The sequence below is a fragment of the Leucopleurus acutus genome, assembly GCF_964270905.1.
Source record: "Leucopleurus acutus genome assembly, chromosome: 11".
NCBI lineage: Eukaryota > Metazoa > Chordata > Mammalia > Artiodactyla > Delphinidae > Leucopleurus > Leucopleurus acutus.
In genome coordinates this window covers 77,078,296-77,104,478 of record NC_139152.1, presented here as the reverse complement: position 1 = coordinate 77,104,478, position 26,183 = coordinate 77,078,296, and the positions used below count along the sequence as shown (strand labels likewise).

At 43.4% G+C, this 26,183-nt stretch overlaps 1 protein-coding gene across 13 annotated transcripts in view; it reads right to left on the bottom strand.

Moving 5' to 3' along the window:
- The window catches only part of SOCS2 (suppressor of cytokine signaling 2), an 83,525-nt gene extending 57,911 nt beyond the window's left edge, over positions 1 to 25,614 (bottom strand). For 2 of the 13 annotated variants that reach the window (XM_082850186.1, XM_082850185.1), the window contains exons 1-4: positions 24,042 to 24,970; positions 22,251 to 22,611; positions 20,161 to 20,612; positions 12,122 to 12,209 (exon numbers count right to left, since the gene is read on the bottom strand). In XM_082850186.1, coding sequence (XP_082706312.1) covers positions 12,123 to 12,209; positions 20,161 to 20,612; positions 22,251 to 22,389 — 678 coding nt within the window. In that variant the 5' untranslated portion in view covers positions 22,390 to 22,611; positions 24,042 to 24,970 and the 3' untranslated portion in view covers position 12,122. Of the gene's footprint in view, positions 1 to 10,090; positions 10,180 to 12,121; positions 12,210 to 18,357; positions 20,613 to 21,471; positions 21,763 to 22,250; positions 22,612 to 23,396; positions 23,700 to 24,041; positions 24,973 to 25,071; positions 25,306 to 25,541 lie in introns of those variants that run through there. The other 11 variants (XM_082850176.1, XM_082850177.1, XR_014326593.1 and 8 more) reach the window with 10 other exon arrangements.
- Positions 25,615 to 26,183: the final 569 nt, after the last annotated feature.

Below are 26,183 nucleotides of genomic sequence, written 5' to 3'. Positions count from 1 at the left end.
AATATGTATTCATATTGTCAGTCAGAACAACAGAATTCTCTGCAATGAATTAATTTCATATTAACTATAAAAGAAAAAAAGAATTACATCTAAAGAAATAAGATAAGAATAATAAAAGGAACCAGAATATTTCTTCTCATAGACAATAAAAATGGAAAAAATCATGTCAATTCCATTAGTAAATTGTTAATTAAAAGATGGATTTGGGAAAGAGTATCTTCTAAAGTCTTAATGGATTTTAAAAATTAGAAAAGTTGGACAGTAGAGATTATAATAGTCAAGAAACATCTTTGTTTCACTTTTAAGCTTTCTTACAGAATATGTAAAGAGCTGTAAAAATGAAAGTACTGTAATAATGAAGGTCAATTTTAGTCAAAGTAAGAAAAGGAGATTCAAAATTAAGCTAAAATTTTCTATCTCGATTCCCTATCTTGATGTTATCTACATTCTTCCCTAAATTTAAAACCATTTTTAACTTGAATTCATTCTCATGAGAATTCAGATTATAAAAATGCATGTATGTGAAAATGTTAAGAGCACCTGAACTTAGAAACCAATTTATTTTTCCCTTCTTATTTCAAAAACAATTTATTTACAGATTTCTAAACCAAGTAATCCCCCAGGTGCTTCCTGCCAGTTGGGAAGAACATTCTATTTAGGGACAACATGAAACAACACATTTCACCTCCTCTCTCTTCCTGCTGGCTTCTAATGTGTCACTGGGAAACTGAGAGTTTGAAATTAAGAGTTTTGATTAGACAGGCTTTCTGTGCCTGTTGGTTTATTTCCTTTAAGGCATTAAGTCTCTGTATGATAATGAAGTAGCTTATAAAGCCACTGAGATTCAGACATTAAATGGGAAATTTAGTTTAGTTTAGTTGTTTCCCCCTTTTTGCTGAGAGCTAAATCCTATTCTGAAGTGACTGTGTCCTTGTTTAAGATGTTTTGAGGGTGGTGAAAGAGCTGGGTTTTGAAAGAGCTGTTTTCCAAAAAAGCAGGTAATTTGTGAAATAAAATACTTGTCAAAATTCTGTAATTCCCAAAGAGTTGGCTATAATCTAAAAGGTATTTGGGGGAGCTACTATAATCATTTATGAAAAAATTTACGAACAACTTGAGTTACAACTTTTTTGAAACTTGATTTATATCTTTGTTTCATCTGTAATAAGTGTTAACTATTTAAAAACTTAAAAATAAGAAATGAAGTGTTTTTGTATAGGTGGAATGCTTTAAGCATTTGGCATCATAAGCAGATCAAATATCCCATGGAGGGGTAGAATCGAGATACAGAGTCTGATCACTGTGGTAATAACCACAGGCAAAGTTAATCCCCTCTCCAGAACCACCTTTCACTTGCAGGAAATCAATTTAGCTGTCCCTTGAACTGGCCACTCCTCTGGTATCATGAGTAGGTGCAAAGGATAAGTGGTTGGTATGCAAAGAAACAAACACAAAAAGAGAGACAGAGAAGAGAGAGAACTAGGATAAGGAGATAGAGAGTGGGGATGACAGACAGTTGTTAAAGAAGGAACTTTATTCCATAGTTGTGCTTAATCAATGTCTTTTGATCAGAACTAATGGAAGATGGTATTATTGCACATTTTAAAAAATGTGTTTTCAGATTCTGCCCTAGGATTTCTCAAGACAGTCAGTTGTTTTAACTGGAGCCACAGGCAAAGCATGAAGCCACGTGCATATCTCATAGCTCTGGATGTCTCTGGTCATGCGGGGTCTGAGGTTCTCAGGCTGCTGGGCCAGGCCTTTTGCTGGTTCTAAAGGCCTGGGCAGACACTTAACACTCCAGAGACATCCTCTGTGGAACAGAGACTTAACTTTCAGGTCATTTAATTAGCAAATGAACAACCTTATTTGGTCTGAATACTAAATATACTGTTTAAAATTTAACAGCTTTTTAAGGAAAACCGTCAATTTATACTTAACAATTTAAAAGACAGTAACTTATTTAAACCTGAAATATTAATTGGTGCAACCTTTTTGGAATATGATTTGGAAATATCCATTAAAATGTTAATGTCTATAACCTTTGACCCTAAAATTTCATTGCTAGAAATTTACTCAACATATATATTCCCACAGATACACAGCAACATTAGCACAGAGATTTACTCTGTGATGTTTACTGCATCATTGTTCATAATACCAGAAAGCTGGAAACAACCTAAATGCCCACTGGTAGTGGGGGTTGATTCAATCGGCGATGGTGCATTCATACCATGAAATACTGTACAGATGTCAAAAGAATGATGTAAAGTTTTTTGTTACCATAAAAGATATATAAAGCTATCCAGCTATAGCGAGGTCCCAAATTTTAAATTAAAAAAGCAAACTGCAGAACAGAATGCATAGTATGATACTATTTGTTTATGCTTTTTAAAAACGATTTAAATATATGCGTATCTTGCATTAAAAAAAATTCCGATAGAAATAAAAGAAACTTTTAATGATAGTGACCTCTGGAGAGTGGGACTAGGCGTTTTTGCAATTTTATTTTTCACTTCATACCCTTCTGAACGGATTCGATTTCTAATCATGGTAATAACCACGTTATTACTTTTAGAATAACTGAAAAACTAGCTAATAATAAGAGCTTATACTAAACCTACATTAACAGAAACAGAGCGATGCTCTTTTATGGGACAGTCCTCGGAAGCCACTTTGCCTAATCACGTTCTCATCTCTACCAGGATAACTAAGCCTACGCGAACGGACGTTAACCCATTAGCTACACAGCAGAATGTTCAACACAGCCGTTTACTCTGCATACCACAGTCACCTGGGGTGTTTCCACTATTAAACACGTTGACGTCGGTCAGTTTCTAAACATCTTTCTTCCGACGCTAAGTTCCATGAGATCCAGGAGCCCGGAGCAGCGCCGCCGGGACGCGCCTGGGAGGAGCTGCCTCGCCACAGCCGCGATTGCGCGATTGATCTCCGCACTCAAGCCGGCTACACACAAAGAACTTTTTCTACATCACCCAGTGGCGCCAGGATCACTTCCCTGTCAACAGCCTGTGTGCACGTCGCAGACTTTAGAGCCAGCCCCTGTAGCAACTCCGTTTGAAAATTCTCATGTAGAAAGGGCAGGAATTCTCATAAGTAAGATTCCTCCTCCGGCAAACAGACACACTTTCTTGTCCTCACTCCTGTCTTTTTCATTCTCCCTTAACTAGTTCCTAGAAATATCCACCCGGGCTATTTCGTTTCTAGTCTTATGTCTATAAATCAAAGTCAACTGTTTCCAGTCTCTCCTACTGAGTCTTGGTTTTTACCTCCTTGATTAACCATAAAACTTCTCTCCTCTGGGGCTTCATTAACCTGCTCATTAAAGTCTTTTAGAAATGTTGGGTTTGACGTTCTGGAGCCTAAATATTTCTTCTAAATCTAAAATATTCCTCCACTAAAATTATATTTCAATGAAGCAGCTTTTGAAAAATAGTCATTTTGCTGCTAGTATTCTGAGGCTTAACTGCAGTGTCACAAGTAGGAACTTGTTATCTGGCCAGTTAGTGTTAAGGGGGAAGCCAGTACGTTTAAAGAATTAACTCATCATATTACTTAGTAATCTCTCTCATTTCTTCACAAACAATCTCTAACTTGCTCTTCAAATATTTATAACATAAATGAAGGAAAGGATTGTGATTCTCACGTGTAGCTTGGGAAGCTAATTTTTCTGCAGTCTATTTCTCCCAAGCCTTGCTTTCCCTCCCTCCAATAAAACAGTAAGAACAGCAAATGGCAATCAAATCTCAAGGTTTAACCCCAGAGTAGTCTCTCTGGTTACTAGATTGAGAAATGTTATCAGAAAATAAGGGGAAAAGGTGCCTTTTTCTAAAAGTTTGGGGGCTAGTCTAGTGTCAGTAGCTGAAACTATACTATATCGGTAACTCTTAAAAGTCTAGATACTTGCTTATTTTTGTCATAAATCCATAGTAACAATGGATTTGTTTGTCAGCCTTCTCAGCTTTGGCACTAATGGAAGGTGCTGTTAACAGCCCTCAAAACTGAAGTTCCTTTATTTCTTCTGCCACTTGAGAAAAAATTCTGCCACAAAATTCTAATAACACTAAGTTCCTACGAATCGATTTGGAAACATCTAAATGTGTTTTTCCTAGAAAAAGTGCCAGACATCAATTTTATCTGGCAACCATCAAAGTATATCAGACCACAAAACTATACATTCCTGGACCTCACAAGAAGCATGGCAAGGAATTTCAGCCAGCCAACCAAAGGGTTCAGGGGCAACTCCATCTGTAGTGTACAACTTGGGTAACAACGCTGAAATGAACCACTGCTACCAAGACAGTAATACCCCCGCCCCCCAACCCACCAAGAAAAGTAATGGGTGGAAATTTCAAATCCACCTTCTCAATTTCTGGTTTGTGATTCCATAGGATTATTTAACCCACCAGCACACTAATCTCACTTTCACAAAGACAACCAGAAAGCCTAAGTAAATGGAATTTTTATGTGCACATTCTGTGTTATTTCATGTGAAGACAAGTGACACAAAACATGGGAATTTAGGGAAAAGAACCATTTCCTAGAATGTCACCATTGGTATAACTTCTGTAACTAAAGTATGGTATACTTGATGTACATAGTGACCTTGCAACAGAAAGTGACTTTGGAATCTATCAGTCATTTGTTCAACACCTAAAATGAAAAACATAGTGGGGATTAAAAGGCACTTCCTGTACAGAATTTGCCATCTAGCTAGAGAAGATACCACTTTAAGAGTTCAAAAAGTTGTAAGACTGGAGGTGGAGAGGAGGGGAGCAAGGGATGATTGTTTTTCCTTATGTCTTTCCATACTCCTTGGTTTTTTTGAACCACGTTGCATGTATGACTTTGATAAAAGTGTAAGAGCTACATAACAATAGCACAGGGAAGGAAGGAGCAGGTAACAAGCAATACGAAGAATTTTGCTTTAGCCAGAAACTTGATGGGGGAAATAGGGTACATGCAGATCCCTCCCTCTGCTTTATGTCCCAGATCAAGTTCACTCTGTCTCCAGAATCTCCCACAAATTCTTCCCCTTCGCCCTCCTCCCCACCACTGCCTTGGGCTGCAATGACCTCCCCACAATCACCTTCCTCTGATGCATGAGTTCTGACATTTTCTGACCCCTTCGGCAGTCCAGAAAAGACTGTGGACCGCATCTCAGAATACTGTGTTTACATCATAAAATTAAATACACAAATCACAAAAGATGAATTCTATTAAAAAATGCATATGTCAAATTATTTTTAAGTTCTGACATAAGTTCATGCATACTTCTTTATTAATTCATTAAATGACAAGATGTACAAGATGTAGCTGTGGGTCTAATGCCTACAGTAATTTTTTTTTTTTTTTTTTTTTTGCGGTACACGGGCCTCTCACTGTTGTGGCCTCTCCCATTGCGGAGCACAGGCTCCGGACGCACAGGCCCAGTGTCCATGGCTCACGGGCCCAGCCGCTCCGCGGCACGTGGGATCTTCCTGGACCGGGGCACGAACCCGTGTCCCCTGCATCGGCAGGCAGATTCTCAACCATTGCACTACCAGGGAAGCCCTGGCTACAGTAATTTTGGTTTAGTGAAAAGTGTAAAGGATATTTTGAGATATCTGCAACACCTGTATTATTATATCAAAATACCTGATTTCTGTTGGTGATAAACTCACATCTTCTGCTAATTCTACTGTGATCTGTTGCCCAGATTCATATTTGAAAAAAACTGTTCAATTTCAGTTAGAGGTTAGTGACAATGTTAATTTTTTCCCTGTCCAAGTTCATAGATCCCAAGCTTTCTATCCATGGGTCCCTTGCAAGTCAAAGGACTGGGATAAGAAGCCCTGATCTAGGGTCATGGCCGACCAAACCACCCTCCACAATGCTACAAATCTTATGCTGTCATTCTCCTGCTCAAAACTCTTCAATAGCTCCCTTGCTTCACAGGTAAAACACAAACTCTTCTGAAAGGTAGGTAAAGCCCTTGCCTTGTTCTCTGCTTACCAACTGAGGCTTATCCACACTTGGGTTTCATCTTTTGCATTTGAAGCTCCACCCACAACGGTATGTTCTCCCCTTGGGACTCCTTCACCCTCCTTGTCAGGCCAACTCTTTCTTAAGTGCCAGGTCAAAAGCCACCTCCTCTCTGATGCCCTCAAGCAGACCCAGGTGTTTCATCTCAGTTTCCACTGCTCTTTGTACATACCTTCTTATACTGATTATTGTATTGCATTATAATTGCTGGCATGTGTGTCTCCCTACTACTCACAATCTCCCTGACGGTGGTGACTGTGTTTTAACTTTCTCCAGGACTTTGCCTCCTGCCTGGCACATGTAGATGCTCCGAAAATATCTGTTGAATGATGCAGTGAATGAATGCCTAAATAAATCAAAGAGCTAAATATGAAGAGGGAAAAGGCAAAGATTACAGTGTCTAATCTGGGTTAATGGAGAAAAAGTGAAATGGAGTATAAAAGAAAATACTGTGTTCATAAAATTTTACGTTAAGGACATTTCACATATTCTAAATTTTTCAAAGATCATCCATGAATGCAGTAGAAGATAATTGTCCATTAAAACACAGCAGTTGTTCTGGTATTCTGATTATACATAAATATGCTATATAAAAAGACCTCAACCTAAAAATAGTTGCATTCCAAAATAAGGTTTGCAAACCAGTTGTCTAGAATTTAGAATACAATTTCCCTCAGAAGCCAGTTAAAACCGGTGATCATACAAAAGCCCATTTGATTTGTAATGTGCCTGTGGCTCCATGTTTAATTGAAAAGTGGTAGAAAATAATACTATTCAATACTATTGCAATAGCCAGTTAAGCAAAAGAGTAAGCAGAAGTGAATGTGAACATCATTTATCTTGAATATTAACAATTAGAAGAAAGATAGGTTTAATTTTAGCAGGGTAAGGAAGCCCAGGGAGGTATTTGTGAAGATCAGAAGAAACTTCTGTTTATTTCAGCAGCAAAAGATAGTAGCCCTAGATCTTTTTTTTTTTTCAATTGAAGTATAGTTGATTTAAAATACTGCATTGCATTAATTTCAGGTGTACAGCATAGTGATTTGGGTGTTGGGTTTTTTTTTTTTTGCAGACTGTATTGCTTTATAAGTTTTTACAAGATATTGACTGTAATTCCTTGTGCTATACAGTAAATCCTTGTTGCCTATCTATTATATGTATAGTAGTTTGTACCTAGCTCTGTAATATGTATAATTTCATTTCAAGACTTAATACCTTTCCTTTTGGCCCACAAATGACTCACACAAAGGAAAAAGAGAAATTATTTTTGCAATACTTGAAAAAGTTTTGGAAGACAAAGAGGAAGGAGGAATGGAGTTAAAAAGTCTATGTGTAAAAGTCCTCAACAAAAAAAAGCAAACAGAATCCAACAGAGCATTAAAAGGATCATAAACCATGATAAGTGGGGTTTTTTCCAGGAATGCAAAGATTCTTCAATATACACAAATCAATCAATGTGATACACCATATTAACATATTGAAGGAGAAAACCATATGATCATCTCAATAGATGCAGAAAAAGCTTTTGACAAAATTCAACACCCATTTATGATAAAAACCCTCCAGAAAGTAGGCATAGAGGGAACCTACCTCATCATAATAAAGGCCATATATGACAAACCCACAGCCAACATCATTCTCAATGGTGAAAAACTGAAACCATTTCCTCTAAGATCAGGAACAAGACAAGGTTGTCCACTCTCACCACTATTATTCAACATAATTTTGGAAGTTTAGCCACAGCAATCAGAGAAGAAAAAAAAAAAAAGGAATCCAAATCGGAAAAGAAGAAGTAAAGCTGTCACTGTTAGCAGATGACATGATACTATACATAGAGAATCCTAAAGATGCTACCAGAAAACTACTAGAGCTAATCAATGAATTTGGTAAAGTTGCAGGATACAAAATTAATGCACAGAAATCTCTTGCATTCCTATATACTAATGATGAAAAATCTGAAAGAGAAATTAAGGAAACACTCCCATTTACCATTGCAACAAAAAGAATAAAACACCTAGGAATAAACCTACCTAAGGAGACCAAAGACCTGTATGCAGAAAACTATAAGACACTGATGAAAGAAATTAAAGATGATACAAACAGATGGAGAGATACGCTATGTTCTTGGACTGGAAGAATCAACATTGTGAAAATGACTATACTACCCAAAGCAATCTACAGATTCAATGCAATCCCTATCAAACTACCACTGGCATTTTTCACAGAACTAGAACAAAAAATTGCACAATTTGTATGTAAACACAAAAGACCCCAAATAAATAAAGCAATCTTGAGAAAGGAAAACAGAGCTGGAGGAATCAGGCTCCTGGACTTTAGACTACACTACAAAGCTACAGTAATCAAGACAGTATGGTACTGGCACAAAAACAGAAATATAAATCAATGGAACAGGATAGAGAGCCCAGAGATAAACCCACGCACATATGGTCACCTTATTTTTGATAAAGGAGGCAAGAATATACAGTGGAGAAAAGACAGCCTCTTCTATAAGTGGTGCTGGGAAAACTGGACAGCTACATGTCAAAGTATGAAATTAGAACACTCCCTAACACCATACACAAAAATAAACTCAAAATGGATTAAAGACCTAAGTGTAAGGCCAGACACTATAAAACTCTTAGGCGAAACATAGGCAGAACACTCTATGACATAAATCACAGCAAGATCCTTTTTGACCCACCTCCTAGAGAAATGGAAATAAAAACAAAAATAAACAAATGGGACCTAATGAAACTTAAAAGCTTTTGCACAGCAAAGGAAACCATAAACAAGACCAAAAGACAACCCTCAGAATGGGAGAAAATATTTGCAAATGAAGCAACTGACAAAGGATTAATCTCCAAAATTTACAAGGAGCTCATGCAGCTCAATATCAAAAAAACAAACAACCCAATCAAAAAATGGGCAGAAGACCTAAATAGACATTTCTCCAAAGAAGATATGTAGATTGCCAACCAACACATGAAAGGATGCTCAACATCACTAATCATAAGAGAAATGCAAATCAAAACTACAAGGAGGTTTCAACTCACACCAGTCAGAATGGCCATAATCAAAAAATCTACAAAATAATAAATGCTGGAGAGGGTGTGGAGAAAAGGGAACCCTCTGGCACTGTTGGTGGGAATGTAAATTGATGCAGCCACTATGGAGAACAGTATGGAGGCTCCTTAAAAAACTACAAATAGAACTACCATATGACCCAGCAATCCCACTACTGGGTACATACCCTGAGAAAACCATAATTCAATAAGAGTCATGGACCACAATGTTCATTGCAGCTCTATTTACAATAGCCAGGACATGGAAGCAACCTGAGTGCCCATCAACAGATGAATGGATAAAGAAGATGTGGCACATATATACAATGGAATATTACTCAGCCATAAAAAGAAATGAAATTGAGTTATTTGTAGCGAGGTGGATGGACCTAGAATCTGTCATACAGAGTGAAGTAAGTCAGAAAGAGAAAAATAACTACCGTATGCTAACACATATATATGGAATCTAAAAACAAAAACAAAAAACCATGGTTCTGAAGAACCTAGGGGCAGGACAGGAATAATGACGCAGACATAGAGAATGGACTTGAGAACATGGGAAAGGGGAAGAGGAAGCTGGGACGAAGTGAGTGGCATGGACATATATACACTACCAAATGTAAAATAGACAGCTAGTGGGAAGCTGCCACATAGCACAGGGAGATCAGCTTGGTGCATTGTGAAGACTTAGAGGGGTGGGATAGGGAGGGTGGGAGGGAGATGCAAGAGGGAGGAGATATGGGGATATATGTATACATATAGCTGATTCACTTTGTTATAAAGCAGAAACGAACAGACCATTGTAAAGCAATTATACTCCAATAAAGATGTTAAAAAAAAAAGTGGGGGGGGGGGGCGGCCATGTGTGTTCTGTAAAGTTTACCTGAAGTCAAATTGGTCAAGCTGGGGAGGAAAAAAAATAAAAAAGAAGGAAGCAAGGTATACATGGCATGAAATATGTGGTGATTATTACTGGTGCTCACCTAATTTGTCTGTTTTTCTCCTCCTCCTGGGCACATGGAGGACTGGACTGCCTGGCCCTGGTGGTTGGGTGGCACCATTCTGCAGAGTTCTGGCCAATGAGTTGGGAATAGAAGTGACAGCATTTAAATGTCAACAAGACATCCTTGGATTTCTCCTTTCCCACTGGCTCCCATCACGTTTGAGGAGGCAGCTGCTTTGCCAGCCTTGGTTCCAGAATGACTAAGAGAAGAGTTTCCCTGGTGACACATGTATGGGTAGAGAAATCTGTGTTACTTTAAGAAGCAAACCTTTGTTGTTTTAAGCCTCTGAGAATTTGGGGTTGTTTGTTTTGCAGCATAACCTAGCTTATTATGACTGACATATTATTCAAATAATTTACCTCCAGAGAAAGGAAAAGCGTGATAGGGAAGAGATGATGTGTTATGGTTGCCCTGGATAGAGCTCTAAAGGAGATTAGTGGAAGAGAGGAAAGATGTAAATTCAGATGTAAAGGATCCTTCCAAGCTGGGTGCCCAGGGCTTGGGGAGATCTTGTATTACTTCTGAAATCAAAGTCCTAATAATACTATAATTACAAATTGGGCAAAGTCATAGCACTCTTGATACTAACTACATACGACTTAAAGGTACATGGCCTAGCAAACACCATTGAGGTATATGCTGGCTGCAGGCCTCAGAGCTTAAAAGCACTTGTAAGCTTACTCAGAAAAAGGATAGAAGAGTGAATAAAAGCATGGATTTTGGAATTAGATGGGCCTGAATTCAAATCTCAGTTCTACTTTAAATCAGCCTAAGTGTCAGTCTTATCTCTAAAGTGGAGATAAAAACAGAACCTACTTCAAAGGTTTGATGGGAGCACTAATTGAGGTCGTATCTGTAAAGTGTCAAGTGCACTGCCTGGTATTACTAAATGTTTTAGCTTTTTCCAGTCCCCTGGAAGCCCAAGGGTTGGCTGGTTATAGAATGACTGCCTTACTGTCCTGTGTTGAACATAGCGAATCCCATGCCTACCCAATGCAGCTTCAAACTGGATCTCATGGGAGCTTTCAGCCATTACCAGGCTCAGTGCTGTATCTCTGCCTATGACTTCTGCACACTCCCACCCTCCTAGGCTATCAAGACCAGTGCCCCACTTTAAAAGATATCCAGGAAAATCCAATATGCAAGATGATAGATTGGGGCAGGATTATTCATGCTCCAAGATTCTTGTCACGATGCCAAAGAGTCCAGAAATTTCCTTAGTCCTTTGCAGGTTTCTTTCTTTCCTTTTAATAAATTGTTTGACAGAGAAAAGGAAAAATAAAACTCAATGACTTCTTTATCCATTCATGATTGATCAAAAATGAGAAAAATCTATGTAAGTGGGAAAGATGACTTCCAAAAGTATATCCTCTGCCCACAATTTTCTGGGAGCACATCTACCGTGTTGGCCAGGAAGCAGAGCACAGACAGGCCTCCAGGTCCCTAAACAATGAACATTCACCCAGAGGGTTATTGTGATCATGGCTGACACACATCACATTCCTGTTTCTTCATCACAACCAAGATCTAAAAACCCAAGTCCAAACTCTATGATTATAGGGTAGTGCACAAAGATCCACAGCCAGGAGAAAACACAGATTCTTCTGACCAGGATGAAAACGGAGTCAACCGACTCCAGCTGTGAAAAAGTACAGAGTTGAGAGGGTGTTACTATTTTTTCAAAATAAATGAGAAGATATTATGGCACAGAGGCAAAATCTACATTACAACTTAAGTCGGAACTGAGACTCCACAGGACCATGGAGATTGCCCCTTCTCAGGCCACTCCCACCCCAATGGCAGAGAGGTTGCTCCTATATCTTGGCACTTGGGGTACCTCACCGGAAGGGAACAAAAAGCATGAAGCCACCAAGAGGCCCTAAGAGATTCAGTGTTTGACCCAAGGTCAAAGAACCAGAAGTGGACTCCGCATTTGCCACGTGCTAGTTCAAGGTTCTGCCCACTGTAACACAACTTCCTCCTTTCCTGAGAATGGAATCTGCCACTTACCTCAGCCTGCCTGGCATGGAAGCCAGCCTTCAAAGGGAAGCATGCATCTGGGGGACCCAAAGCCCCAAACTCCAGGGCAAATGTGAGCCTGCAGACAAGGAAAAGGAGTCGATGTCTGCACCCTCCCACTGATCTTCTCCCAAGCCACCCCCTCCTTCCCATCCCCTCACACCTCACTTGTCTCCTTAACTCCACTCTAGCTTTGTTTCAAGCTATTTTCCAAAGGGTCCTTCCAGAGGGATCATATAAAACACAAACCGAGTTCAGTTATTGCCCCATTTAAAAAGCTTTTATCCACTGCCCTCCAGATAAAATTCAAGCGCTTCAGCAAGGCCTATAAGATCTGCCCCGACTTACCTCTGCCTCCTCTTCAGCCTTGTGGGAGAAAGACCTTCCTCACCGAGGGGTCTAACGACTCCTTTCCGCCCTTTAATACTCAGACAAAAGGCACCTTCCTCCAAGGTCTTCCCTAACCCCTCAAAGCAGGTTGACGGCACCTTGTCCACAGGTAATTATTACTGCCTTTATATTGACGTTTCACAATAAATTGTTCATGTGGTTAAAGAGCCTAAACAACATGGTATCCTGAGAGGCAGAACCGGGCTTCAGAGCCCAACAAAAACCTGGGTTTGAACCATGACTTCCCCACTTACTGGGGAAGTCAAACCTCAGTTTCATTTTCAGTAAATGAAGAAATTCATACCTTAACAGCTTGCTGGGAGGGTTAAATGGAATGACAGTATGAGGTAGAAAACATTCGATGGTTTAATAAATGTTAGTTCCTCTCCTCTCCATCCCTTCCCACTTCCCATTGGCTATAAGAGCTCCCTTAATGCTAGAACTTTCTTTTTACTCTTTTGTATTCCTGGTGAATAATACAGTAGGCACTTAATAAATGTTGGCAGGAAAAAAACAGAAGAGGGAGGGAGGAACGCAGAGGAGGCAGGAAGGGAGGAAAGGAAGAAGGAAATTAAATAATGGAATGAATGAATGAATGAATGAAGCTAGAAGCAAAAAGAGACCCTGATCTGTTAGAGCTAACAAAGTTACTATACACACTGGTCATATGACTGTGAGAATGTCGTAGCCTTCTCTACTAATAAACTCTTAAAGGATATCTGCAGATACTACTGTCACTAAGAAAAGACCCTGAATCCAGAGACTGGCAGATCTACCAGCAGAAGGCATTGTAGTCCATTACAGGATTGGCACATATATTTTAGAAAACTTTCATTCCCCAAATTGTTCATTCCTATTCCACTCTAAATGCTGGGCTTAACACAAATGAGAATACAAATAAACTGGTCTTACTCTAGTGAGGTCTCAATTAACACACACAGATCAGCGGTATGTTATTAAACCAGAGAGGGGGGAAAGAAGCCTTAATTTGTAGTGCCTGCCAGTTTCTGTGGTGTAAATACTCCCACCACGGGTGATTTCAATCTACTAATGACACACTTATAATAATTTAGCTCCCAAAATCCCTAAGCATTTAACAACTGGCTCTCAGGAGCCCTCAGCACACCACTGATTCTCCATTCCTCTTAATTTTCTCATTTTTGCCATCTTTTTAGTCACTCTGTTGTTTTTTTAACATCCTTATTGCTTGATGGACAAGGAAAATAAAAGAGAGAGCAGATGATTTTTCTGTCAGTGGTTCTAGCAAAGGAGATTGAAGAGGGAGGAAGCCATGTGTCTATGGGTTTCAATTATCCCTATGCTCTCTGCCCCTTATTACTGCAGATAACTGAGCAGATGCCCTAATCAAACGTGCAAAATATAAACATACTTTCTGATCAAATATAGAATTAATGGCCACAACCTGGTAATAGAAATGAGGCCAAAAAAAGCTATGCTAGAAACCTAAGAAGGGTCAAGTTCATCAAATGCCAGAAGGGAAAATGGATAGAGGACCTCAATAGACATTTTTCCAAAGGAGACATACAGATGGCCAACAGGCCCATGAGAAGATGTTCAATGTCATTAATCATCAGGGAAATGCAAATCAAAACCACAATGAGACACCACCTCACACCTGTCAGAATGGCCATCATCAAAAAATACAACAAATAACAAATGTTAGCGAAGATGTGGAGCAAAGAACCATCATGCATTGCTGGTGGGAATATAAACTGGTGCAGCCACTTTGGAAAACAGCATGGAGATTCCTGAAAAAATTAAAACTAGAACTACCATACAATTCAGCAATTCCGCTCCTGGGTATTTACCCAAAGAAAACAAAAACACTAAACTGAAAAGATATGTGCATCCCCATGTTCATTGCGGTATACTTACAATAGCAAACATATGGAAAGAACCAAAGTGTGCAGCCATAGATGAATAAGATACGAGATATATGTATATATATATATATATATATACACATACATACACACACACAATGGAATACTACTCAGCCTTTAAAACAAAAAAGAATGAAATCTTGCCTTTTGTGACAACATGGATGGACCTTGGGGGTATTATGCTGAGTGAAATAAGTCAGAGAAAAATACCATATGATCTCACTTATATGTGGAATCTAAAAACAAAACAAACAAAACAAAATGAAAACAGACCCATAGATAGAACAAACGGGTGGAGGGGGATGGGCAGGACAGGTGAAGGGAATTAAGAGGTACAAACTTCAAGTTATAAAATAAGTCAAGGGGATGTAAAATGCGGCATAAGGAACATGGTCAATAATACTGTAATGATTTCGTACGGGGACAAATGTTTACTAGACTTGTGGTGATCACTTCAAAATGTATTTAAATGTCAAATCACTATGTCGTACACCTGAAACTAACATAATATTGTACATCAACTATAGTTCAACTTTTAAAAAGATAGCAGAGGGCATGTTAAAATGGGAAATCAGACAACTCCCCTGGTTAGAAATAAACAGGGAAAATATTTTTCTGAATGTTAAAGATCACAGCAGCTCTCTGGACCAAAATCTAAACAGGAAAAAGCACACCAAACTAACCGAAGGGAAAACCGTTTAGCAAAATGTAAGTTTTTATCTTAACGTGGTTAGAAACTGGAGAGATATAAATTTTATGAAGTTCTGTGATGAAGCCTCACTCTCTCTGCCATAGGAAAGGGGCTCCTTGGGTGGTATCTATGCTTAGACAGAAGAGGAAGGCAGCTGGCAATATTTCCTTCCCTCTCACTAGGACTCTGGCTTGCCTTCCCCTTCCCTCTGTTTTTAACAGAGGCAGCACTACATGAGTAATAATACTTCACGAAATATGCTCCTGATCTCTAGGGCAAGTCAGAGTTCCTATAAGTTAAGGATGCAGTTCAGAGTGAGAATTGTCTATGAAAGCAGTTTTATGGCTCAGTAGATGTTTATTGATGCAACCCCATTCTCTGTGACAACACTCGTGTGATCCAGCCTCTCTCGTTGACAAAGCTCCCGAAGGAATATCCAGGTTTTGCTCCATGATTTCAGCTGACTTACTATCTAGGCATTTGGTACTCTGGGGCTTTTAAGAAGCTTCTGTGGCAACAGCTGTTACTTTACTTTAGTAATAAAGTAACCTGAACTCAAGCCACATAGAGGAAAAAATTAGAAACATCAAAAATATGTGAAGATGAGAATACAAGAAAACCATGCCTACATAGGAGAGTGAAACGAAACTATCACAGATTCATTTTTACAGATAGATATCCAGAAGGGAAGGAACAGAGGGTATTTCCATTCCATTCAAATGAAGGGCAACTTAGTGAAGAAGCAGCTTCTGATACTTTACATAAAAAGAGTTAAAAAATGCACATGACAAAAGCGTGGCATTTGGGGCTGGCTACTTGTTTCAAAACCTGAAAGGAATCAAATGAGACAAAGAGTCAGATTTAATCTTACCGATCCTAAATCACTCAGTTACCCAACTCTGGGAGAAGGTAATTAACTACCCCCTTTCACTGGAGTATGATCTGGCCAGCAGGGCTGGGTCAGACAAGCAAACAGAGCAACCTCATGCTACCAAAGGGGGAAAGTAAGGCAGGAATGAACTGAGCCATTAGGACCAAGAGTGGGCGAAAGAATGGCTCCCCTGGTGAGGACAGGAGGGTAGGCATTGACTGGGCCAACAGGCGTCACCAGCTGGGCGTGAGTCACATCTGGCAGAGGCAAAAATGAGATCACAAAACAGCATGGATGGCAGGGTTTCGATTTTAAAACAGCAAGTAGATGAGAAACGTTGAGGAGTTAAAAATTAATGCAAAACTCTGATGTGAATCAAAATATGGAAACCAGCAGAAGCTGATTCTTCCAGAGTTCGGTGGAAGGAGCCAAGAACCGGGAACTAGCCCGCAGAGTATTCCCAAGGCCCGCTGTCTAAATTCCAAAGGAAGGAAAACCCAATGTTCAAAGAACTGTAGGGCGTACAGGGTCGCCAAAGAAAAGTACTGATGATCGAAACAAAAGGTAGGAGGGTGCAGCTTTTACAAATACTAAACCTGAGTTTAAAGTATCTGTGTTCCAATATGGACTCCGCCCTTGACTTGCTGGGTTGATGGTGTGTGTGTCTCTGTGTACATGTGCACGCGATTCTCCTGATCTCCCCGGGGCTGGGTGTCTTCCTCAGTAAAATGATGGAACTAAATTATGTCATCTGAAAAGTGGTTTCAAGCTTTATTCTAGGAAGTGAAAAAATTGGGAGAGGAGAATGCAGGCCACTTAGTAAACAAAAGGCCTAGAATGAATGACAACACTTTTTTGCTCCAAAGGCTAGAAACCTCGGACACAGGAGGGCCTCTGCCTGGCTGTTAGATGTCACCACTGCCACTCCACCCCCATTCCTTGTGCCTAAACCCTCAGCTGAGAAGGGCATGGCCTGGTCCTGGGACATTCCATCCCATGGATTATTTGATGACGTGTCTCTCTCCTACCCTCCTCCCAGAGTACAATTTTCTAAAAGCAGAGAAAAATCCTTCCCAAGAAAATAAACACTCCCAAGCAACTGTCCCATTCTGTTACCTATTTGGATTACATAATTGCTATGAAGTCAAGACTTTCTTATTGACACGCCAGAAAAGACCTCTCAGCTCATAAGCTGAACTGCCTTTTCTCCACTGTCCAAAGCCCTAAAAAACCTCCAAGTCCCTAAAAAGCAGTCCCCAGTGCCCACTGAGATGGAATGAAAAACTCCACCGCCTCAACTCTGCTCAGAATGGAAACTCAGATCAAAATATTTTAAATCTGTGGAGATGTAAGCCCTGTATACTATATTCCTCAACAATAACGACAGTAACAAACCCTTACTGATGCCCCAAACTGCCCTTCATAAAAGGAGAACACTGATATTTTTTCTGATTCTGTTGAGAATAATTTAGACAAGTGTACAATCTTAACTCTTTTGTTGGCCAGTCTGTAAAATGGGGTGACCGATAATTGGTAACTGGCATCACTTACCAGACAGCAGGTAAAACAGTTAACCCCCTCCTGACCCACCCCGACACTAGGAAAAAACCACTAGGCCAAGCTAGCTCCAATCCCACAGGGCACAACGCTAATTAAGATACCTATACTTTTCCCGTTGAGGCACCGGTAAAAAGGCTGAGGGTTCCTCTTACAGCCTGCTCTAACTTGTTCATCTGGATCAATGTAGAAATAGCAGTAAATTGCTCTTCGTAATTCCTCTCCAGGAATAAAAAGGACTAGGATATTCCTGGAATGCCTCCTCACTCACAAATTAGAAGATATACCTCCTGTAATCACTGTACTGTGCTCAGTGTGACGATTAAATGAGATAATGCATGGAACGTGCTGAGCGAGCATCTGGGACACAATAAACTCAATAAATCAATGATGTTACTAACTGTAAAAACAACAACACACAAACAACAAAACAAAACCAAAAAAACGGGGTGGGGGGGGAACTGTTTCCTGATGCTTATCGACTTACTTGGAATAGGGAAGATCGAAACATAAGGCAACAATAGTTCCACAGCACAATCCAGAGATGTTTTTGCTGTCCTCTGGTTTTCTTGTAATCAGTCACTTGATAGCCATTAAGAAGAACTTTCCACAATGCCACGGGTACTCACACCCCACTATACATCCAACTCTCAATAACTGAGAGGTAGCAGAGTGTTTGAAACAACGAGGACAGAAATGCAAAAGACCTTAAAGAAATTCCACAAAGCCCCTTGGCACCAATCATGTGGAAGTTTTGCCAGAAAAGCCAAACGTCCCACACCACACAATGGTTCTTGGTGGAAAAAGAGGGTAAATAAAGCACAGACTCTGAGAATCCTAATGAGAAGGTTACCTCCCCATCAGAGACCAGACCTTAAAAGTCTAGCTCTTCTGTAAATTTTCGGTTACAAATAAATTCTTCCTAAGGCACACCTAGCAATCTTTTGTGTTTGGCTCTGCTGTTTGGACACGCACAGTTATGTTTTCCTTCCAGGCACAAAACCGGTTTTTAAGAGCTTCATGAAAATATTCATATTTTCACGATATGCGATTAGCAGGTTTTACTATAATTTATACCTGAATTTTCTTGTTCACTTGGGGCACACACATCATATACTAGGCTCACCTTCCCAGTGACACACCATAGTATGCAGCTATGCAGCACATTTTGTTTTAAAGGCAGCAAAATGAATAATGTCTGAACTCCAGAAAAGATGGTGCATTTGCAACAGTCGTGAGACCGTGTGGCAAAAAAAAAAAAAAAAAAAAAAGGCCACAAAACTCTTACTTTGTATTTTGTATTGTGCCTATTCAACCTGTAAAAATTTTTGTAATTTCTAAACCAGGTTTTTCGGAAACACAACCGGCGTTAGTATTATGCCTTTTCAAGTTGTAAAAGATCAGGCCACTTGGCAATTCTTGTAGTTTCTAAACCATGCTTTCCAAAATGCAAAGGGCAAGTGTGACCTGTAACTTTAGAGAAGGGCAAGTAACGTTCTACCTCTGGCTGAATACAGTTATTTCACTTGACGTAAGTTTTTATGGCAACCCTCTATTACCATGAAAGTGTATGTCCTCTCCGATTCAAAGTAATTAAGTGCAACTTGTGAAAGTCAGGTTTTTTTATTTAATACATTCTAATCAAATAGTAACAGCAGTAAATAAACACTTTGAAAAACAGGCAGGTATCCCCCTATATCTGGAAGAAAATTAAGTCAGAGTATTCTACATGGTAGAAGGGAGACAATTGCTAATGTCCATGGTTAGACCACTTGGAAATTTCTAAAGCCATTTCTGAAAAATCAATGGCAACAGGTTGTGGGACACAGCTACTTCAAAGGGTAAAATGTCTCTATCTACATGGTTTTATTAACAGGGATTGAGTTGCACCTGTATAGCATGACATTCTTGTCTTTAGCCTTAAAGGAAAAGAAGTCTTTTCCATTTGCACCAGTTTGAAATATTTCTGAAATAAGGCTCCCTTGAAATGGATTACTACAGTACTCATTCACATGAGAGAGTTCATACATGTAGTAAAAAGACAAATACAGGATTTCATGGTCACTTTTTTTGGTTGATTTGGTTAATTGCATAAAATGAAGGATAAATACTCACAAGCATATCTGTTTAACAAATCTCCTAAGTACATCAGAATGCAAAGTATCAAATGTCCTAAAATAGACTCTGATCACCAGGCATACAAAATTGAAGTTAAGCCTGTGTCAGTTTGGTTCCTTCCACTTCTTCAGCACTCCTAAGTGGAGCTCCTTCTCTACTGCCGGTGCTGGCACCTTCCACCTAACAGGAACCTCAGAAAGGCAGAGTTCTGATAAAGTGTTCCTTCAGCCTTTACTTGGGACGTTTTATTTTTAACTTAAAAGGATAAACTGGTCTTGGTCAGCCTTAGGAAGGGAAGCATCACTCAGGTGAAAATATCTGGGGGAACTTTAAATACCTAGCTACCCCTCCACACATTTAAATTAGATTGACTTCAGCTGTTCTTAGAATTCTGCGTAGTTATCCAGAGCCGTCACTCAAGTTTTGGTTCTCTTTTTACATAGCTGCTTTCGGAGATACTCTATAGGAGGCATGTTTAGAAAAAGAGAAACACTTATACCTGGAATTTATATTCTTCCAAGTAATCTTTTAGTCTTGTTGGTAAAGGCAGTCCCCAGATGGTACCGGTACATTTGTTAATGGTGAGTCTACAGAGATGCTGCAGAGGTGGTGCTGATGTGTAGAGCGGTTTGGTCAGATAAAGGTGAACAGTGCCGTTCCGGGGGGCTTCTGGGCCCGTCCGCTTATCCTTGCACATCTGAACATAGTAGTCGATCAGATGAACCACACTGTCAAATTGTTTAAGCTTGGACTTGACACATATGATAGAGTCCAATCTAAATTTCCCATCTTGGTATTCGATGCGAAGATTAGTTGGTCCAGCTGATGTTTTAACAGATATTGTTAGTAGGTAGTCTGAATGCGAACTATCTCTAATCAAGAAAGTTCCTTCTGGTGCCTCTTTTAATTTCTCTTTGGCTTCATTAACAGTCATACTTCCCCAGTACCAACCTGGGGTTTTTGTTCAAAAGAAAAAGAAGAGAGAGTAAAATAGTTATTATAGAGAATTTTTAAAATAGGGTAAATACTTGGCAACAATTTTTCTAGCTCTAAAAAGAAATGTGTGAAAGTTTACCAGAGGCTACCATAAATACTTTCTATAGAAATCTGATGAAAACATAGGTCCATTTTATTTTCTGAACAAACTGCAAGCCAGTTTTCTTTTTTAAAAGTAACTTTCTGTAGCTGTTCTTTAAACTCTCTTAAGACTTTCTCCTAATGAAACAAAAGAATGTTTGCAGTATGACACACTGGCTGACCGGGCATGATGCTTCTCCACTAGTCAAGTGAAATCAAAGATTTAATGTAAATTAAGTCAGAAGTTAGAAATAAAAGCCATGCCCTTAAAAAAGTGGAAAACCCAACTCCAGTTAATACCAACAAGATAAAAAGAAGCAACTTTCTGAATGGTTGGTGTCCACTCCCACCCTCCCCAAATCTGTTAGCGGCTGCGTCCATCTCTCTTTTCAAAGTCCCGTAAAGCACCGCTATTTACTTGTTTTAAGAGGGCAGTTCTAGTATGATACAATAGCTTCTGTTCGCTGCTTTGATTACAACTACCTTATCAGTCATTGAGAAATGAGAGAAAGCCCAATTGATAGTTAGTACTTCCAGTTTACATTCTTCCATAAACTCTTTTGGACTTTGCCCTAATTCAAATCCAATCACAACCGTCGGTCTCCCCAGCATTCTCGAGTCTACCTGCCAGTTCCATCTCCCATCCCGTTTTGAAAAGTGACTTAGCAACATCTTACAGTTTAAAAGTTTGAACAATGCTCCCCCCCTCCAAAAAAAAAACTTGCTCGGGTACCTGCAATCTGCCGGTTCCTCCCGCTGAGGGAAAGCCCGTGGCCTGCACGGAAAGACCGGAACCGCAAGTGAAGGAACTTTTCCTTCTCCCTACTGCTACCAAAACTTCAACTTTGCCCCAAACGTAAGCTTTGAGGATCCTGATTTTGAAAGCCTGCAGGTTTGCCAGAATCTTTTTTTCCATCTTTTCTTCTTTCAGATGCCGAGAGACGACAGCGAGCCGCGCAAAGCGCAAGACTGTACTTGAAACAAGCGAGGCCAAGCTCGGCTGGGGCTTCGCAGCCCGCCCTCCTCCCGGCTTTGCGGCAGTCCTGAGCGGCAATCAGTCGGTCCCCGAACTTGGCCGCCAAGATTCCAGGCTGCAGCGGCTGCCCGGCCCGGGAGCCAGATGCAGCTGAAGCTGCGGGCAGTGCAGCGCCCACTCGCCGCCCTCTCACCCCGCGGACAGGAAAGGAGCCGGGCACTTTCTCCGGCTAAGGTCCGAGCCCGAGTGCCGACCCCCAAACGGCCGCGGAAAATAGCAAAAATTCCAGCGCCCTAAGAGTCTATTTCCAAAGAGTCCTTCTAGCGCTCTAACCTCCCCTAGGCCTCTGAGTCCCCCGAGAACCACTTTTCTTTCGCATTCCAAGGATCCAGGTCCGTAGGGGCATTCTCCCCGCGGTTCCCTGATCTGGGGCGGGGAGGGTAGCGATTGCTTCCCAGCCTCGCTAGCACAACCGCATCCTTGTCTTTGGGGAGGCGCCCCCTTCTCGCACGCATTGCGGCCGGTCCGCTCCCTACCTGTGTGACTAAGTTCCCGCAGGGCCTTCGCCAGACGCGCCGCCTCCGGGGACGGCTCCTCCGCCGACCCCGAGGTCCCCCAATGGCTCTGCGTCCCTTCCGCGCCATTCCCGGAGGGCTCGAGGCACCGCAGGGTCATGGGAGAAGGGTCACCGCGGCAAAGACAGGTGGCCGCCCGAGCTGGGGTCAGAGAGGGGCACGCGTCCTTCTTAGAAGTCAGTGGAAACCCCAAAACGAGTCCCTGAGGAGTCCGCGAAATGGAAATGGAGGGGGAGGTAATGGGGAGCCGCTGGTTCTTCCTCCCCGGGTCCCGGTGCACGGATAGCAAAATCCCCCGCAGGCGCGGTCACGCACAGTTTGCCTGCAAAGAGAAAGTGGAGGGTTGGGTCAGTCGGAACTGGACCCCTGCGGCCAGGGCGTGGGTGGAGGGACAGAGACGTGGAAAATCCCGGGAATCCTCCGCGTCTGCGCTCCTGAACCATTTAACCCCGAGCATCCAGTTACTGCCCTGGCCCGTTCTAGAGAAAGAAGGATAAAGAGAGAGCAGGGATCCAAGACGCAAGAGTTGGGGCGGGGGACAGGATGAGGGTGGCGAACCGGCTTATTTCCCGCCCAGGGCTGCTCGCTGAAATCGCAGACAAGGAGATGAGAAGAGCAAAGAGTCACCTGCGGGTACGGTGGTAAACAGGCCTCAGTCAAGGACAAGTAGAAAAATGTAAAAAGGAAAGAACAGGAGAGGTCCCCATTTGGCATTCCTATCTCACACTCCGCACAGCCCGGGGAGCCCCAGGAGGAAGCACCCCGCACAAACCTAGTTCCCGGCCCTACAGCGCCGCGGGGCTTCCCGGGCAGAGCCTGCAGCCCGGGACGCGGAGGTGCGGGAGCTGCCGCAACACAGCAGGAGAGGCTGCCTCCCTCCCCTCCCCCCGCTTCCTGGAGCTCGCTTGGGGCAGGGGTTGGGGGCGCCGTGGCTGCCGCTCCCGAGGCCGGGCGGCTGAGGCTGCTGTTGCCGCCGCGAGCGCTGTCGAGGAATCTGCCCGAGCGCGCAGCCCGCGCGGGGGCTCCGAGCCCTGACCCGAGCCGGGGGCCGAGCAGGCGGCAGAGAGCGCTGCGGGACGTGCTAGACAACCCACGCTGAGCCCTTACCTCGGCCTCGGCCGCCGCTGCCGCCTCCGCACCAGGCAGCCTCCCCAGCAGGCATGGGGCGGGGGAGCCGGGAGGGGCCCGGGAGGAGGGGTGTCTGCCCGAGTTTCCCCTGTTGACTTTTAATTTGGCAATGAGATGCCTGGGGATGTGACGAGCCCTGTGCTCAGCGGCGGGGGCGGCCGGAGTTCTCTGAACAGAGGGCAAACGTGAGCCCCGGGGACCATCGCCTCGATTCGCCGGGCTCTAACACCCCCTCCGGGCTCGGACACCCCCGACCCGGGGCAGCTGCTGGGTTCCCTCCGGCTGCAACCAAGGAGATGAGAAGGAGAGAGGGAGGGAGGAAAGAGGGCGGGAGGTAGGCGGGTGGGGAGGAGCGGGAGATCAGCTTATTAGGAGGATTATTAATCTGGATGGCAGTTTAGGGGAGGAAAAACAAAAACAAAAACTCTGGAGACTTCCAGACGCCGGGAAAGAACTGGAGAAAGCAGGCAGTAGCTCCAGCCTCGGGGCAGAACTGCAGCTCGGGCTCTCTAGCCCAGAGGCTCGAAACTGCGGAAGCCAAGGCTGCCCCGCTCTCTCGGCCGCGCCCCAGTGCCCTCCCCAGCCCTCCTAGGGGCGGAGCCCTTGAGCTCCCCGGCCCGATACCTGCCGCGGGCCCCTGCCCGAGTTCCTCCGGCGCCCCAGCTGTAGGCGACGGGGATCCTGAGGCTGTGCGCCCGGGGCCCCGGCGCGCACTGTCCGCGGCCCGCGCAGTGCCAGTGGCGGCGGGCGAGAAGGCTCATGCTTCAAGGGAAGCCCAAGGCCCGCGAGCCGCGGCGGCGGCGAGACTAGACAAGAGTTAAATGTCTGTCCCCGGAGCGCTGTGTGCGCGCGACTTCCCAGACCTACGCGCCTCCCTCGCTCCCCGCCTCTCTCCCTAGTCCGCGCTCCTCGTGCGCCCCGCCCCGCGGCTGCGGAGGCCGCTTTCCAGGAACTTTCCAGGAATCCACCTCACGTGACCGCGGCCCCCGCTACTGCTTTAAAGAGACTCCGGTGCTAATGCGCAGGCTTCAGGAGAGACGGGCTCAGAGCGTTCGGGTGCCGGCCAGGGCGGGGTGGATGCCTGGGAATCCGCCCTCCTCTGACCCCACGCCCCGGAGTTCTCGGAGACGCGCAGGAGAAGAACCAGGCCATCACCGTCCCGGTTTCGGCGGCTGGAGCTTGCGCCCAACCCATGCAAGCTGTGCGCCGGAGTCGAGCGGTTAGCAAACGTTCTCGCCCCTCGGCCCGCCGCGGCTGGTTGTCTTTTCCATCCCCTCCGCGCCTTCTCTAGGCGACTTTCCAGGCCGCACATTTTCGGGGTGGTGGTGGCTGGAGAGACTAGAGATCCTCGGAAAGGGCCCCTCCCGCTCTAAGATACATTAATGGAGTGGGAGAGCTCCCTCTTCAGCACCCCCGCGCCCACGCCCGGGACCCGGAGGGAGCGGGCTGATGGCGGTCCTCTCGGGTCCGGTCCTAGAAGGCTGCCAGCGGGCGTAGAGCGGCGCCTCGTTAAACGGCGCCGGCCGCTCTGTCTCCTCCCCGTGGCGGTCTTGCTCGCTGTCTCCCGCACCGGCCCAGCCCGGCTCCTCCGTCCCTTCCTCCTCCTCGCCGCTCCGTAGTCTCCTTCCGGCCACCCGGCGGCCCTCCGGCTCACCTGCGCCGATCGCGGAGGGGGCGCCCAGACCCGCGCGCCCTAGTGGTCCTGGCCGGCCAGTCTCGGTGTCCGCAGGCCGAGAGCGCTCGACTCTGCGATTTCCCGCAGAGCTTGCACCCGGGGCCCGGAAATGCGGAAAGATCCCAGCTCTTCTTCCCTGCCCAGGGACCCTCACCTCCTCCCACCTAGTTGAAGGCCACCTGGCCTCAGTTGAAACTCATCTCCTTCCCTGCACGTCCGCCTCCGAAATGTGACCTACTTTAAATGTGACCTACTTTTTAAAAACCATTAACACTCATGGGAAAACCGGATCCAAAATTTCGATAACCATTTTTCTTTGAAATACTATCCTATTGCATCACTATTCAAAAGCTTGAAAGGTCAATGGCCACTTTTAGTTGAAGCGTTGGCCATAGGGAAGTTGGGCGAGGAAAGGGGAGGGGGCGTAGGGGAAGGCGCGGCTCACAAACCTTGCCTGGTGCACCCCCCTGCTGGCTCTGCGAGGAAGCATAAACCAGCTCCTTCCTTCGGGCCGGGAGTCCTGGACAAACGGTTTTTCTCAATAATTTTCCTGCTTTTGAGTAAATAATTATGCAAATGATAGGCAGATTAGCTGGAGAGGAAGGGGGGTTGCATTTCCCAGCTAACAAAGGGTTTTGTCAACGATGGAGTCGCGTGCACTGAATCATGTTTTGTTTCTTAGAGTCTGATCTGGAGGGCAAAGCTAATTGAATCCTAGTTAAAACCCTCTATAATGGAGATGAATAATTTTGCACAAGTCGCTTATCGTCCTTGGACCCTAGACCTTTTCTATAAAATTAAGGGACTGGACTCTGGTTCTGGGTGACGGACTGGTATGAATGAAAAAATAAGATTCCATGTGGAGTTTGTGTCCAGTCTGAGGCCCAGAACCTTTAGGAGCCACTACATCTACTAGGGTTCATTATGCTCTAAATTATTCCATTTGACCTCTCCTTCCTTGGTAGAGCATCCCAGAGGAAGGGTGCACCCACTTTTCTGTAGTTTAAAGATATTTTTAAAATTTTACAAAGATAAAATAATTTCTATTTAATTGTCAATTGAAATGGATCTGCCAGCAGCACTTCTTAACG